The sequence below is a fragment of the Silurus aristotelis genome (genome assembly GCF_946808225.1).
Source record: "Silurus aristotelis genome assembly, chromosome: 6".
Classification (NCBI taxonomy): Eukaryota; Metazoa; Chordata; class Actinopteri; order Siluriformes; family Siluridae; genus Silurus; species Silurus aristotelis.
In genome coordinates, this window is record NC_139579.1 from 27,255,602 (window position 1) to 27,272,236 (window position 16,635).

Genomic DNA, 16,635 nt, shown 5'->3' on the forward strand with positions numbered 1-16,635 from the left:
GTTCCATGTAAAAACCCGCGTAACAGTGAGACCGCGAAAGCTGAACCGCGATGTGGCGAGGGATTACTGTATATTCACATTTTTTTGTTGTTGATATATTCATCTTTGCACAGTCGGTTGCAAGTTGTTCAGAAAGTGTAGGATTCCCCTGGAAGGCAAACACTGATTGTGAGTGATCTTTTTTGGGAACTATACAAACTTCTGGATATCACATATGGGCTTAGTAAAAAACAATTTTAAAGGTCTTAAGGGTTTAATGATATATCATTAAAGCTTAGAAATGAATTTAGAGGCATTAATTCCACATTCTTGGGTAAGTAACATAATCATTAAAGGAATCTAATATATGAAGATTAGATTCAATGGAGAAATAAAACCTAATGCAGTAAACAGAGAAAATATTCACACTGGAGCCTTCTTGTTTTAACTTATATCCACAGTATAACACAACACACATTCGCTCCTGACCACTTCACCCTTAATCCCACAGTGGACTTCGTAGCAGACATACAGTACACATCGATGCAAGATTCTGCCTATAACAGAACCATGTACACTTTTTATTCTTTGACCTTTGACACTAAGTGCTCAGTGGGGATTTAATGACTCCATCTCTAAATGCTGTTGTGTTTGAGCATTAGCTGCTGGGAAGAAATGTCAAGCTAATCTTGTGACACGGAATTACACAGCGAGGCCACATCTTGGCTGCTGAGGTGCTGAGGTGTTCCGAGCTTTGTGATGCATATAATCCCCGAAATAAAAACAGCCTCCAGGGGTTTTTCCATTTACATATACATGTTATTTTGCCTGTCTTTTGCCTATTCCGCAATATTGCAAATCATCAGCTATAATATAGAAAGTTAACTGGAAGCTTTCCCAGTTTTAAAGTACTCTACATTTTAGAGATTTGTTGGCAAATTTGAGATTTGAGATGATTTGGACATGTACAAAGGAGGGACATGAATTATATTGGTAGAAGAATGCTGAGGATGGAGCCACCAGGTAGGAGGAAAAGAGGAAGGCCAAGGAGGAGGTTCATGGATGTGGTGAGGGAAGACATGCAGGTAGTTGGTGTGAAAGAGGCAGATGTAGAGGACAGGGTGGTATGGAGACGGATGATCCGCTGTGGCGACCCCTAATGGGAGCAGCCGAAAGAAGAAGAAGTTGGCAAATTTGAGATGGGAATTGGGTGCCATTTGGGGCATTATTTACAAAAATGTAAAAAAATTGTAGGTAAGAACATCAATAGTAAAAAATTGCTTCCCTTTGTCCATCTATCTATGCTTCTAAAGAAAGCATGTGTAAGAAATCCTTACTTTTTTTTTTACCTGTTGCAAGTATTATGAAGACTGCCCTTAAAAATATGTACCTCTCTAAGTATGTTGTGTGTGAATATATATATATATATATATATATATATATATATATATATATATATATATATATATATATATATATATATATATATACACATCTGTTATGTGCGATTTGACAAGTACAACTATCTCACAAAAGCAGTCAAACCCAACAAGTACATCCAGGAAGAAAATGTATCAGTAATGCACTTGGACTGGAAAGTCTTTTGGGCTGTTTTGTGCATTATGTGAAATATGGGCAAAGTAGAGAGATGAGAGCATACAAAAGAGACTGTAACTCAGCTGAGCTATTTTTGTCACTTTTTTTTTTTCCCCACCCCACTGTGTGCAGTGAGGAGTTGAGGTTGGCCCTTTGGGGAGGGGGGATGTGGAGTAGGCGGGAAACTGCTGCCGACTACAAATGAGAACAGCAACCTTCGCTCTGATCCCATCAGCGACACTCTAAAAACACACTTTTCCCCTGATGGAAAGCTGAAACATAGAACGAAGGACATGATGCGTGCTTCGCACATGTATATTATAGCGTGCAATAATTATGAGTTACGTATTCCAGTTTAGGTGCCTGGGAAAAAAGAGGCGCTTGATTAGACTAAAGGAAGTGCATTGAACCCCAGTTCATGTGACTTAACACCATGCTATTCTTTTTCATTTATCTATCTATCTATCTATCTATCTATCTATCTATCTATCTATCTATCTATCTATCTATCTATCTATCTATCTATCTATCTATCAATTATATATATAGAAAATTTTATATATATATATATATATATATATATATATATTTATATATATATATATATATATATATATATATATATATATATATATATATATACAGTGGGTACGGAAAGTATTCAGACCCCCTTAAATTTTTCACTATTTTTTATTTTGCAGCCATTTGCTAAAATCATTTAAGTTCATTTCTTTTCCTCATGAATGTACACATAGCACCCTATATTGGCAGAAAAACACAGAATTGTTGACACTGTTGCAGATTTATTAAAAAAGAAAAACTAAAATATCACATGGTCCTAAGTATTCAGACCCTTTGCTCAGTATTTGGTAGAAGCCCCCTTTTGATCTAATACAGCCAGGAGTCTTTTTGGGAAAGATGCAACAAGTCTTTCACACCTGGATTTGGGGATCCTCTGCCATTCCTCCTTGCAGATCCTCTCCAGTTCTGTCAGGTTGGACGGTAAACGTTGGTGGAAAGCTATTTTTAGGTCTCTCCAGAGATGCTCAATTGGGTTTAAGTCATTGCTCTGGCTGGGCCATTCAAGAACAGTCACAGAGTTGTTGTGAAGCCACTCCATCGTTATTTTAGCTGTGTGCTTAGGGTCATTGTCATGTTGGAAGGTAAACCGTCAGCCCAGTCTGAGGTCCAAAGCACTCTGTAGAAGGTTTTCGTCCAGGATATCCCTGTGCTTGGCTGCATTCATCTTTCCCTTGATTGCAACCAGTTGTCCTGTCCCTGCAGCTGAAAAACACCCCCACAGCATGATGCTGCCACCACCATGCTTCATTGTTGAGACTGTACTGAACAGGTGATGAGCAGTGCCTGGTTTTATCCACACATACCGCTTAGAATTAAGGCCAAAAAGTTCTATCTTGGTCTCATCAGACCAGAGAATCTTATTTCTCACCATCTTGGAGAACTCCATGTGGGTTTTCATGTGTCCTGCACTGAGGAGAGGCTTCCGTCGGGCCACTCTGCTATAAAGCCCCACTGGTGAAGGGCTGCAGTGATGGTTGACTTTCTACAACTTTCTCCCATCTCCCGACTGCATCTCTGGAGCTCAGCCACAGTGATCTTTGGGTTCTTCTTTACCTCTCTCACCAAGGCTCTTCTCCCCCGATAGCTCAGTTTGGCTGGTCGGCCAGCTCTAGGAATGGTTCTGGTCGTCCCAAACGTCTTCCATTTGAGGATTATGGAGGCCACTGTGCTCTTAGGAACCTTAAGTGCAGCAGAAATTTTTTTGGAACCTTGGCCAGATCTGTGCCTTGCCACAATTCTGTCTCTGAGCTCTTCAGGCAGTTCCTTTGACCTTAATGATTCTCATTTGCTCTGACATGCATTGTGATCTGTAAGGTCTTATATAGACAGGTGTGTGGCTTTCCTAATCAAGTCCAATCAGTATAATCAAAAATTTCTGGACTCAAATGAAGGTGTAGAACCATCTCAAGGATGATCAGAAGAAATGGAGAGCACCTGAGTTAAATATATGAGTGTCACAGCAAAGGGTCTGAATACTTAGGACCATGTGATATTTCAGTTTTTCTTTTTTTATAAATCTGCAAAAAGGTCAACAATTCTGTGTTTTTCTGTCAGTATGGGGAGCTGTGTGTACATTCATGAGGAAGAAGAATGAACTTAAATGATTTTAGCAAATGGCTGCAATATAACAAAGAGTGAAAAATTTAAGGGGGTCTGAATACTTTCCGTACCCACTGTATATATATATATATATATATATATATATATATATATATATATATAAATGATAGATAGATAGATAGATAGATAGATAGATAGATAGATAGATAGATAGATAGATAGATAGATAGATAGATAGATAGATAGATAGATAGATAATGTGTGTGTGTGTGTGTGTGTGTGTGTGTGTGTGTGTGTGTGTGCGTGCGTGCGTGCGTGCGTGCGTGCGTGCGTGCGTGCGTGCATGTGTGTGTGTAAATGTATATTCAGTCTAGAACACATCAAGTCTTAAAATATAAGCCAGCTAGCAAAACAACAAAAAAATGTATTTATCATTCCTCATGTAAAGCATTCCTTTCTAATGCCTGCTCCCTATTTCATACTTTTCATTTTGCTAACCCTAACCCTAAAAAAAAGCTAAATCAGGGGTCTTATCTATCAATCATATGCACACAAATACAATAGCATCTTTGGCTAGAATCATCCTTCAGTCCAAACATCTGGCAGAGTGTTATCCAGGGTATTGAGGAAGACTGCTTGACTAGTCAGGAATAAACACTTTTCCCTATAGGTCTTCATTAAGCTTAACAATGTGTATGCAGTTTTCCAAGCTATAAATCTAACAAAATCCAAAATGGGAAAACAATAAAACAAGTGTCTTGTGAATTCTAAATTAATTTCAAATTGATAACTCAGAGTAAACAAAGAGAAGAGCCTGGGTAGAAGTTTGCAATGCTGGAAGACTCACCCTGTAATGTGGGGAGGCTCTGTGGTCAGAAGAACCTGTGGTGGTTTGTCTCGCTCAATGAGCCATACTTTGTAGCGGCCTTTTTGCCTGGGGTGCAGAAATACAGTCACGTCCAACCCACAGGGTCGATGGATAGACCGAAGCCATGGACTTAGAACCCAGGGTCCTCCCACAGCCGAGCCGTTCACTAACACAAAGCGACCTGAAAATCAAATGAAATAGGAAAGTGTTAAATGAATGAATTAATCTGTTAATTAAAGTCTGTCATTTCTCTTTTTTTATTTGGAAAGAATCTATGTGTTTGCTGGAGGCATCTCAAGAGAATGCCTCGCTCTGGACTACTAGTGAATCCAAATATGAAGCCGGGAGCTCAAACACCGAAATTTGCACAAAAAGCCGAAGACATGGCTGGGCGGAATGAAATGACAGCACACAAAAAAAGTAAGAAAGAAATAATGAAAGAGAGGGGAGAAATCAAAGCTCTCTCTGTGGGCTTTGATTTAGAAATATCTCTCTCTCTCTCTCTCTCTCTCTCTCTCTCTTTCTCTCTCTCCCTCACTGATATATAAAGCTCCTTCATTCGGTAACTTTTTTTTTCAGAGAGCAGAGGAAAGAAGAAAGGCAAAAGGGCAGCAAGGCCTTCTTTTAACGAGAAGAAAAATAAAAACATTACCAGAGACAAGAAACATCCAAATGCCCCATTTCCAGTCCTCAAACAGTATCTGTATTTTTATTTATTTTTTTATCAGAAGTCATATCAATCAATAATCAATAAATTAGCCCTATATGTTGAGAGATCCAAATTCAGACTAATACTTGTTTAAACCCACAACATTTCAGGAAATGGAAAATATGAAATCAATGAACTATTGGCAAAATTGTTCAGTATATAATCGACTAAATCATAAAAAGGGTATTTTTAAAGATAAATCGTCAGTGGGGGAAAGTATTCAGTATTCTGACCCCACAAGCTAGTAGTATTAGCACTTGGTTGCAAAACTGTTGTTGGTAATTACAGCTTTGTGAAATCTACAGTAAGATGTAATTAGCTATTTGAAGCATTGTCATTCAGTGTTGGCTGATTTCCTTTCACAAATCGCATTTGGTACCCAAGTTTATGCAGGTCCCTCTAAAGGACTCATCTGATTCTTCAACATCCTCGACAAATTATCAATGCAATTTAAGAGACTGGCTGGCACATGCAAGAACTTGTTAAATCATTAAGGCTGAATGGCAAATGTAGGGAAATACTTACAGTAGATTTATTCGACTTAGCAGATTTAGCTGGCTATAATCTTATACAGTAAAAACCTATTGTACGAGCAACTAGTAGTACGAGCAAACGAAGATACGAGCGACCTTGCTCGCAAAATTTTACGCTATTTTGCAAGCAAATTTCAAAGGCACGAGCAAACCCACGCTTCCGGTTCCCCGCTTTCGGCCGAGGGTAGCATCAGTCGCTTAGTTGATCTCGTGTCACTCGTTTGCTCTCGTTGTTAAGTGCAGCAAAAACTTAACTTTTTTAGTTATATTTTTATTTCACTAGAAGTCTTGAAAAACGTCTCCAAAGAAAATCAGTGATGGTGCTGCGAAAACGAAAGTAGATAGAATTATCATTGAAACCAAGAAGGAAATAGTCGAAAGGTACGAGCGTGGTGCGCTTCTTACACTCGCAATCAACCACTACCACATGGGTAAGTGTTAAATTATGTTTACTGGTAATTTGAGGTGTATTTGTTTTTTAAAATAGGCTACAAATACTTTTTAAGTGCAGAAATAAGTGATCGAATGAGGTCTCGGAACGGATTAAATCACTTTTACATTAATTCTTATGGGGAAAACTATTTTGAACATACGAGCAAATGGACTTACGAGCAATATTCATGAACAAATTAAGCTCGTCCAACGGGGTTTTACTGTAGTATCAAGTTGACTAAAATTAGACAAACACTAAAACAATTCAGATGACTAAAATATAACTAAAACTAAATGCCATTTTAGTGAAAAGTCTATAGGACAATACAAATTTGCTGTTCAATAGCACTGTTCATTGTTATTTTATATATATATATATATATATATATATATATATATATATATATATATATATATATATATATATATATATATATATGCGAAAAGTTAGGTGATGGCACAAGTGTAATGAAACTGAGAAAACAATATGGACAATCTTTCTGCTTTGGGTATAATACAGTTGGCTGAAGTGTATGTTTGGTCTCAGGTCTAGTGAAGCTCATTATCTCAGGGTTTCTCCGCTTCAGTTCTGTCATATAAGCGATATCACATTTATTCTGGTTAACCATATGTGACACAAAAGTGTTGTTATGTTGGGTTGATTATAGATGTTATGTCTAGAATGAAGCATTGTGTGTTTAATGTAACAAAAAAAAATCCAAATGATGTTTTGTGAGGCCTGATATTAGTCACCCGAAAAAATTGAATATATTCTGATAACAGCATGTCCTGAAATATTTTATCTCCAAAAATGGCAATAATTACACTATTATATTCTTTAAAGAATGGCATCTTACTTTCCTGTACCAGAAATCTTTATTTCCTTTCTTTACTTCCTTAATTAATTTGTAACTAATATTTGAGGTTTATATATTCTCATACGACTTATAACTTAATGAATTGATAAATTAACAGCTCCTTGAATTAGAGTCTTCAGTCGTGTGAATTTGGGAGAGTGTTCTGGATGTAGTTTTTTTCGCCAAATATCAGTACTTTTGTAGAGCTATATATTCAAATGTCACTCGCCAATAAGAGTAAAATGCTGGAAAATTCACACCCACGAAAAGCTGGTGCCAACATAAACTTGCAAAACACTCGGAAGCACATTTGTAACAAAGTATGCTGCTTATCTGAAAGGTTCGTTATTCTTACCGAAAAATGTGAACGCTTGGACTTGTTATTGAGGACAAAAAGAAAAACAGGGTGTGTGTAAATTTCTGTGTAAATGTGACATTTAGAACTGAGAACTGTTTTTTTTTTCTTTTTTCTTTTTGTAAATGCTTAAAACAGAACACTTAACTATCCAAAAGCAGCAAACCTGAATGCTGCAAACATGAGGGAAAAAAAGGAAAGGTGCGCATGAAAGTATTTCACACCAATTTCTTCAGCCCAGGTTTCATAAATGAGGCCAATTTGTGAATCTTTGTGAATCTACTTCAGCCATTTAGCAATTTAAATGCAGCCTTTTAAATGCGACATGGTGGAATTTTCAATTTGCTGGGTTAACATAGTTGGACCAAAAAAAAAATAAAAGGAAAAAAGAAATGCAAAGTTCTGAAATATAAAAGTGGCTGAATTAAAATACTGTCTGAAATGGTCCAGGGGACTAAGGAAACAGTAGCCTCATTTGTACCCTTATGAAAGCGTGTTTATCCACTTTTTTTTATGATGATTTGAGTATTTATTTTATCTTGCTGCTAATTTGAACTGGAGCCCATTATAGACCCAAGTGCTATATGCATGGTTCACAATACACTGTCAGAAAAAGCATGGGCTGCTTTGGGGCATTTTTCCAGGAAGTTCCACAGGCTACACATTTCTATAACCATGCTGGCTGCACAAAGTACCTCATGCAGTAAACAAAGGAACCTATTAAAGCTTTTAGGCCTCTTATTGCATGGTGAACAAACTAGCCAGTATAAAAGAAATAGCAAAAAAAAATACTAAACTTTGGAATAAACTTATCGGATGCTTACACAAAGCTGAAGACTGTTCAGTTTTGGTAGTTTAGAAGAACCTAAAATGGTCTTCTGATCTTTAAGCTTAACCACATTAAAGTATTTTGAATACATGCTTTGTTACTAATGGGAATAAAAAAAATAAAAATAAATAAAAGCAATTAACATTTTTTTTTCCAAAAAACATTACATCGGCTGGTGACAATAAATTCTGTGTAAAAGTGAGTATAAATGTGACATTTAGACCTGTTAATTAATTATTATTATTATAATATTTTTTTTTTTGTGTATCACAGATTGTGCCAAACAGAGTTCATCTAAGGAAAATGTAAAAAATGTCTGAAGAAAATAGTTTAGCTCATATCATTTACACAACTGGGATGTTGAGGGTTAGGAGCTTTGCTCCAAAGCCCACCAGTGGCATCTTGGTGGTGCTGGGACTTGAACTCACAACCTTCTGATCAAAGAATCCAACGTTTTAAACACAGCTACATAGTCGATGAATTTTGAATTTACTGAAAAGTCAAAGGCAAATAGCCAAACAGGTATATCAGTAACATGCCATTTTCTCCTGCAGAGCTGCTACTAAACATTTGCCCTCACCGGGATTTTGTGTAACTCACAGAAGATCAACTTCTAAAATACTCAAATCGGTATCTGGTATGAACAACCATGCCATTGTCAAAATGACCGAGATCACATATTCCTTATTCTAATGCTTGATGTGAGTATTACCAGAAGCACTGGACCTGTTTCTGCATGATTTCATGCATTGTACTGCTTCCATATGATTGGCTGATTCTGTAGATGCATCATTGAGCAGGTGATACGGGTCTTTAATTAAATCGGTCAGTAATTATAGGAATTTAACTGAATATAAATGCATTGGAATACAAATATGAAATAATATAGATTGCCATTTTAGGATACAGACCATTTCTGGTTCTGCGTATTAATTAAAAAAGATTAAATATAAAAAAAATGATACATAAATAAACGTTCAAGTTTAGGTTACACTCATAGTGGCATTGCGTTACTGCCACAGTAGATAACTCACAAGTGTGACACCATTAGGACAGAACTGGGATCTTAAACTTCTGCAGCTATTTTTTTTTTCTTTTTTTAATTTGCCAAGCAAATCTTTTGCAATACATTCACGTTTATCATAAGGTAGGAAGTAAATTACTTACGTGCTATCAGTCCAGCCAACTGCTACAAGACAATTTGCCTCCTGACTGATAGTTACAACGAAAAAAAAATTATAATCAACAGCAGGAAAGCACACCTCCTCATTCCCATGCACCATTACAAATTTAATCAGCGCAAAGCTTTGACTTGACAGAATGCCAAAAAAATGTGCCAGTGTTTGCAAGTCTGGCATTCTGCACAGGAAACATGGGGGGGGGGGGAGTTATAAATAAATAATTACACTTCCATTGTAATGAGAAGCCTATATTTATATTTAATTTATCATTAGCCATACTTTTAATTGTAGATCACAGCATATTACTAAAACAGGTTTAAATTTTGTAGGGAACAATTAAGGGAGGAGAAAACTAATTTAAAGCCAAAAGCATGACTAAACAGCCACACACAAACATCTCCCTCTAGTGAGCCCAAATAAATATCTCGGAACCACCCTAAACCGTGAAGTTATTTCCATGTTATTTCCATCTTATTTAGAGCATTTGGCGCCTTTGTCATTGCATTAAGAAATGGAAAAAGGAACTTTTCTATTCAATTTTAAATGTAATTTTCTTTTAAGGAAGAGAAAAAGGAAGAGAAAATAACTAATAAAAATTTCTTTTTTTTTTTTTGGAAAAACAATCATAAGCAATCTAGGTGGCAATAGGCATAAATGATAAAGCTTTTGCATGTCAGATAAGTGAAGAATAATACATGAAGAAAAATCTGCCATGGCATGGCGCCTCTAACGTCCCAAAGTAATACTGATTTTCGAACAGCATGCCATAAAGTGTTTTATCGTTTTTTTTACACTGGAGAAAAAAACGAGAAGGAAAAAGTATCACAGAATTTTAGATGTCTGTATGGGTTCCAGGTGAGTGAATTGAGTTGCATGAACACAATTTGTTTTTATGATTCGATAGTGTATTTTCAAAGGCCCTGAATAAAATGTCAAAAAAAAAAATTTGCTCAAATATATTCATGTAGATTTAATAGCTGTATTTTCGTTCCACAATGCTGACAGAGGAGAAGGATTTGATTTGCTTGCAGATACATTTTTAGAGGATATTTACAAGACAGACTTTTAAAGAAAAGCTGGACATTGTGATAAAAAAGTCACTCAGAACAGTTCAAACCAGTTGTTTCATGAACAATGAATACGTTTGCGTTTTCTTCCTACTGCACAAAAACACAATTAGTCTTAATTTAAAATCTTTAGGTCAACCGTAATGCATGGAAAAATGCAAAATAAAATGCACAGAAAACCCAGCATCATTTAATGAAATTAATACTGATGCTTCTGCTGGAGATAATGTATGCAGGTGGTGCATGTTGAATTGTGTTCATTAGGTTTCTTGCTTTAGTAATAGCATTCACTTACACTGTATGAGATACCTGTCTGTGATACTGCGCTCTGTTACTCTGCGTTTCCGTTTAATATTGATTAATGATATTTCTATATATTACTATTAATGTTTCTATAGCTGTGGGGTCATAATGACAGTATTAAAAAAAGGTGGATTCACTTAAGTAGGACACTATAAGGAATAGGGTTAGGCACAACCCACCGCTTAAAAACTTTCTTTCGGCTTCTCCCATTAGGGGTCGCCACAGCGGACCATCCGCATGTTTGATTTGGCACATGTTTTTACGCTGGATAGCCTTCCTAACGCAACCCTACCCATTTATCCGGGCTTGGGACCGGCACTAAAGCTTGTGCAACCCTAATGGCGGGGGTCGGTTCCCTGACCGGGGATCGAACCGGGCCCCAGCGGTGAGAGCGCCGCATCCTAACCACTAGACCACCAGGGAACCTACAACCCACCACTTACATTTATGAAAATGTAAAGAGGGATGAGCACAATCCAATATTTATACTGTATAATGACATGACCAAAGATGACTCCAAATTGAATTTAAACCTGGGATGAGTCACAGCAACTGATCACTTAGCAGTTTTTGTCTGTTCTATTCTCACAATTTGCCACGTTAAACACCATACAGTGATTTAGAGATGTATAAATGTAGTCCATAACGCAAATCTAGGATCACTGGTAGACTCTAATGATCAAACTCTTGATGTCACCCAAATGAGGATGGATTCCCCTTTTGAGTCTGGTTCCTCTCAAGGTTTCTTCCTCAGTACATCTAAGGGAGGTTTTCCTTGCCACAGTCGCCACGGCTGCTCATCAGGGATAAATACACACCGTTCACCTTAACTGTTGATTTCTGTAAAGCTGCTTTGAGACAATGTCTGTTGTGAAAAGCACTATAGAAATAAACCTGACTTGACTTGACTACTTGACTACATTTTAAAGTGTTATAACGTACTTTCTAATCTCGAGTTTGAAGTGTATGATATAAATTGTGCACAAATGTAATCCTGTCTCAAAGTCACAAGCATAATTTGAAGGTTCTGGCAAGAGTTTGGAGTAAGAGTTCTCCTACTGTGTGTTTGCAACAATAGAAAGCTCCCGTTAATAAGGTTTGAAGTTTAGAAGCATGGAACATTGAATTGTAGAAATGATCACAGTATAGTTCTTATAGATCAGTACTTTTACTTTTGATACTTAAGTGCATTCGAGAGCAAGTACTTTGTACTTTTACTTAAGTACAAATTCAAAAGGAGTACTTTTACATTTACTGGAGTAATAAGGTCATTAAAGGATGTACTGGACCAAGTGAAAATTTAGAATCCTAATGATTTTGCCTCTTGTTTTGTTTCTATTAGCAAAGATCATCTAAATGACACAAAAAATGATCTGCATAAAGTTTCACATAAACTAATTCAATTATGTTTACGGGTTTTCTGGATCTTGACCCGTTTTGAGTGCACAAATGTTTACTGGAAAAACCTTATATACTGTACATTTAAATTACACCTGAGTCGGCATCATTTTTTTCCCCCCACATCCAAAATGTATGGATATCTTCTAAAAGCCTAATATATACTACAAGACAAAATGCCCTGTGTTGTCTGAAGATGTGAAGAATTGAGTCTCATAAGAGGCTCTACTCCAGTATATGGCCATGCTCATTGCACTGATCACACTGCACTGTTTTATCTCCATGCACTCAACACCTGTTTGTTTGATTCATATTTGCTACCTCATTTTCGGTTCCCAGAATCATTGTCTGACACCAGGAACCTTTGATCTCCATCAGTCTTTGTGATGTACGAAACAAAAGGCCATGTCAAGCACAACGAGGATTGGCAGAGCAAAAAAAAGCACCAAAAGACACTCTCAACTCCATCTCCAGAGCTGAGATAAAAAAAAAAACATAACAAAAAAGTCATGTAGCATCAGAGCAAACAACTAACTGAATGTCTATGGGATTTCATGTTCAAAGCCTTTCTCTCTCTAATGTTCCCTGAAACAGCACTACCAGCACAAGTACTATCTGTAACACATGTATTGGAAATCTGTGTAAAAAAAAATGCTTCACTGCAACAGAGAGGATTTATATCCTGGATGAGGCCATAATGTTGTAGGTAAGCACTGCTGAGACATGCAGTCCAGCTCTGAAAGTACTACTGTGGATGAACATTCAATTGAACAAAATAATATGAAAACATATGCATGTGTGTATTTATTTTCTTGATTGTTTGCTTCATTTGTTTTAGCTATTTATTTCTAACATAATTTTGTTTTTGTAATATAAAAAAAACTTTCTTTCGGCTTCTCCCATTAGGGGTCGCCACAGCGGATCATCCGTATGTTTGATTTGGCACATGTTTTTACGCTGGATGCCCTTCCTAACGCTGGTTTCCTAACGAACCCGGGCCGCAGCGGTGAGAGCGCTGCATCCTAAACACTAGACCACCAGGAAACCTTTTTTTTTTTTTTTTTTTTTTTGGGAAACTATAGAACAATCACCTTCAAGATTTCCTACAATTTTACCAAACAATGACAACAGCAAAAACAAAAATAATGTCCGATAATTGTTGAATATCCTTTGTAAAGTATCTATCTTTTTTCCCTTTCCCAGATTATTTAGATCTATATAAAATTTAAAACAAGAATTAAATTAAGAAAAAAATGATATTGAATAAACAAGGCTTCCCCCAAAAAACTGCTGCTCAATCAATTGAAACATTAAGAGATATGTATCAGCACTTGAGCCATCCTTTTAACTGTAAATAGAGCTCCAAAGTCAGATAAAATGCCTTTTCTACTACTTCTTCCTCAGGCACTGTTAAAAACAGCAAAATGCAACTGGTGTCATTTTAAAGCTACTGAAGAGAAAACTGTTTTAACGTAGTTGTGTAACAATACAACCTATAAAATGTGAGACATAATAATCCAGAATTCTGTCATGATGCAATTATATCACTAATATTTCGCTTGCATAACTTGCATTAACTTACATGCTTATTTTTTATTCCTACACTTTAAAATGTTGAAAGTTTGGTTGTTTTTCTATTGAGGAGAATAAATTAATTTTATTGTTAAAACTCGGTGGAATTTTTTTCCATTTCTCTGTATTTCGTTAACCAAGAAATTATAAAGACATCTTATATAATATTCATAGTTTTAATAGTTACATGTCTTTTGCTACACATTTATAATTTTCCTTGTTACATGCTAGGATAGCAACCAGTGGTATCTCTCATTCATTTATTTATCCATCGATAATGACGAGCAATAATCCGATCAATCGATTTTTTTATTTGAAAAGATGTCATAGTTCTGCATCTAAATTACAGATGTGGTACCAGGAAAGCTGTTTCAGTTTTCCTGTTCCTTACATCCCTCGCGTGAGACAGCAGTCCATTGGTGTCTATGCAGCTTGTGGTCATGTAAGCTGACAGGTTTGTGCAATAAAACGCTGTGGCTTGCTGTGCCTGTAGCTAAAGTACCATGTGAGGAAGCTGTTTATTGTTGTCTTTGTGCTGAGATCAGTGTCACTCCTGTCCACTGAGACTGCTTTTATAGGAATCTGTTTTCAGGCGCAAGAGGTTGATAATAGTCGAACATCGCATTTGCACTTTTATGGTTATTTGCCCAAATGCCTCTGGATGCGCAGGCTATGTGATAAAATTAGCTTTGCTACCTATATTCTTTTTTACTACCGCCATGCAGAGGGGTAGCTTTTACCAGCATGAGGAAACAAAACTTAACTAAACTGGGACAAGTATATGAGCATCTGTTTTAATCTGTTTAAATCTAAATCAATTATTACAACTAATTAATTATAAACACTAAATGTAATTAGGATATCTGGTTAAAATCCAGCACATTCTATTTAAATGAAACTTCACTTTATGATTATTATTTTTGTGGGGAAAAAATAAACAGTCTATAAACATTTGAGTGGTCGGTAAGTAATTATCAAATTATTTACCTCCAGCAAAAATGCTTTTTAGTGTTTGCAGCACATCCAGATTCAATCCCAGGAACACTAAAATATGTGATGCTGGAATATACCCTCAACACATACAGTATAATCACACATACAGTACATATTCATACACACAATTATGGACCAATCAGCACAACCAATCCACCTGCTAGCATTTTTTGCAAAGTAGAAAGAAGTTGAAAGAAACTGATTTGAAAAACATGCACAGACGATCACGATTGAACTTAAGACTCCTGAGCTATTATGCTACCTGCTACCACCATTTGGCCCATTACCAAATAAATTAGCACCACTAGATCTTCTCAAAATACTTTCATAGCTTTAAATAGTTTGTATTTTTTTGTCTGAAGCAATGAATCAAAACAAATGTGTCATTTCATCAATCTTAATGAGACTGTAGAAATAAAATACTCTTAAAAAGACTTTATCACTTTGTAGGAAGATATTAATGGGTGCTGTCACAGTAGAAAGAGGAGGAAGATTAGAGTCATATACACCTAACTACAAACTAACACAGTTTTCGATCAAGTGTTCCAAAAAGTTGTTATTTAGTTATTGTAAATTCAACTTTAGTAAAAAATATTTCAGAGACTGGTGCCTCACTACTAAACTAAATGGAGCAAAGGGTCTGTGAACACATTGCAGTTAAACCACATTTGTTTGTTACCACAGTAGCTGTACACTGGACAGTATTCTGGACATATCGTCTGGTCATAATGTTTGGTGATCAGTCACTAACCTATTCTTCCATTCAAGTGGAAGTGGTAGCTAAGTGGTTAAGATGCCAGGCTTCTGATTAAAAGCTGGGCCCTTGAGCAAAACCCTTAACCCTCAATCCAGCACATTCTATTTAAATGAAACTTCACTTTATGATTGCTCTGGATCAGGTCATCTGCCAAATGCTGTAAATATAAGCAAAAAGGCTTCATGTGCTGATAGACAGTGCACAGAGACCCACATTTACATAATCTGCTTAATTCTGATTCTATGACTCAAAGGATTCTCAATTCACCCCAATATCATCTGCTTACAGATTTCTGCCTAAATCTTTTAATGTATATCATAATTTTGTTCCGTGCATGTGTATGCATGTGCAAGTAATACTACTACAACTACTAATATTACTACTATTACTAATGATAATAAAATAATAACAATAATAATAAATTGCTAATGGAGTAATAGTTACCTTTACACCAATACCTTAGGTCAGACTTATCCGCTGGCCCAATTTAAAGCTCAGAAAATAAATGTGAGCCCTTATCTTCCTCTATAATCCTGATCTAATACATATGCAAATAAATAAATAACTTCCGTCTGTCCATCAAAAAATTTTCAAGGTAAAATATTTCATAGCTGGAAAAATAAAGTAGCAAAAAAAAATCACACAATATTGCATAATATTTAAATGATCACTGATCCTCACTATAAGAAATGATAATTATTCTACCTTTTAGATTAATTATAATTTAATTTAAGCATAAGATTCTTATGTGGTTTTTAAACATCCCATTCCACATTTAGTCCCCATTTACTGATACAATAACTTCCACTCTTCTGGAGTGGGATGTGCCACTAGATTTTGGAATGTGGTTGTAAAGAGATTTGTGCTCATTCAGCCACATGTGCACTAGAAAAGGCAGGTACTGATATAAAGATGTGAGGAGGCCTGGGGTGTAGTCAGGGCTCCAATTCATCCCAAATGTGTTCACTATGGTTGAGGTCAGAGCTCTATAGCAGCTTTCTCAAGATCTTCCATTTCAAACCATGTACACCATATTTCCATGGGGTTTGCTTTGTGCACAGGGG

The 16,635-nt window shown here is 36.2% G+C and overlaps 1 protein-coding gene across 4 annotated transcripts in view; it reads right to left on the reverse strand.

The window, feature by feature from the left end:
* Positions 1 to 16,635, reverse strand: part of alk (ALK receptor tyrosine kinase) — a 479,320-nt gene that overhangs the window by 161,541 nt on the left and 301,144 nt on the right. For all 4 annotated transcript variants that reach the window (XM_083544512.1, XM_083544514.1, XM_083544515.1 and 1 more), the window contains one exon: positions 4,565 to 4,766. In XM_083544512.1, coding sequence (XP_083400638.1) covers positions 4,565 to 4,766 — 202 coding nt within the window. The remainder of the gene's footprint in view (positions 1 to 4,564; positions 4,767 to 16,635) is intronic.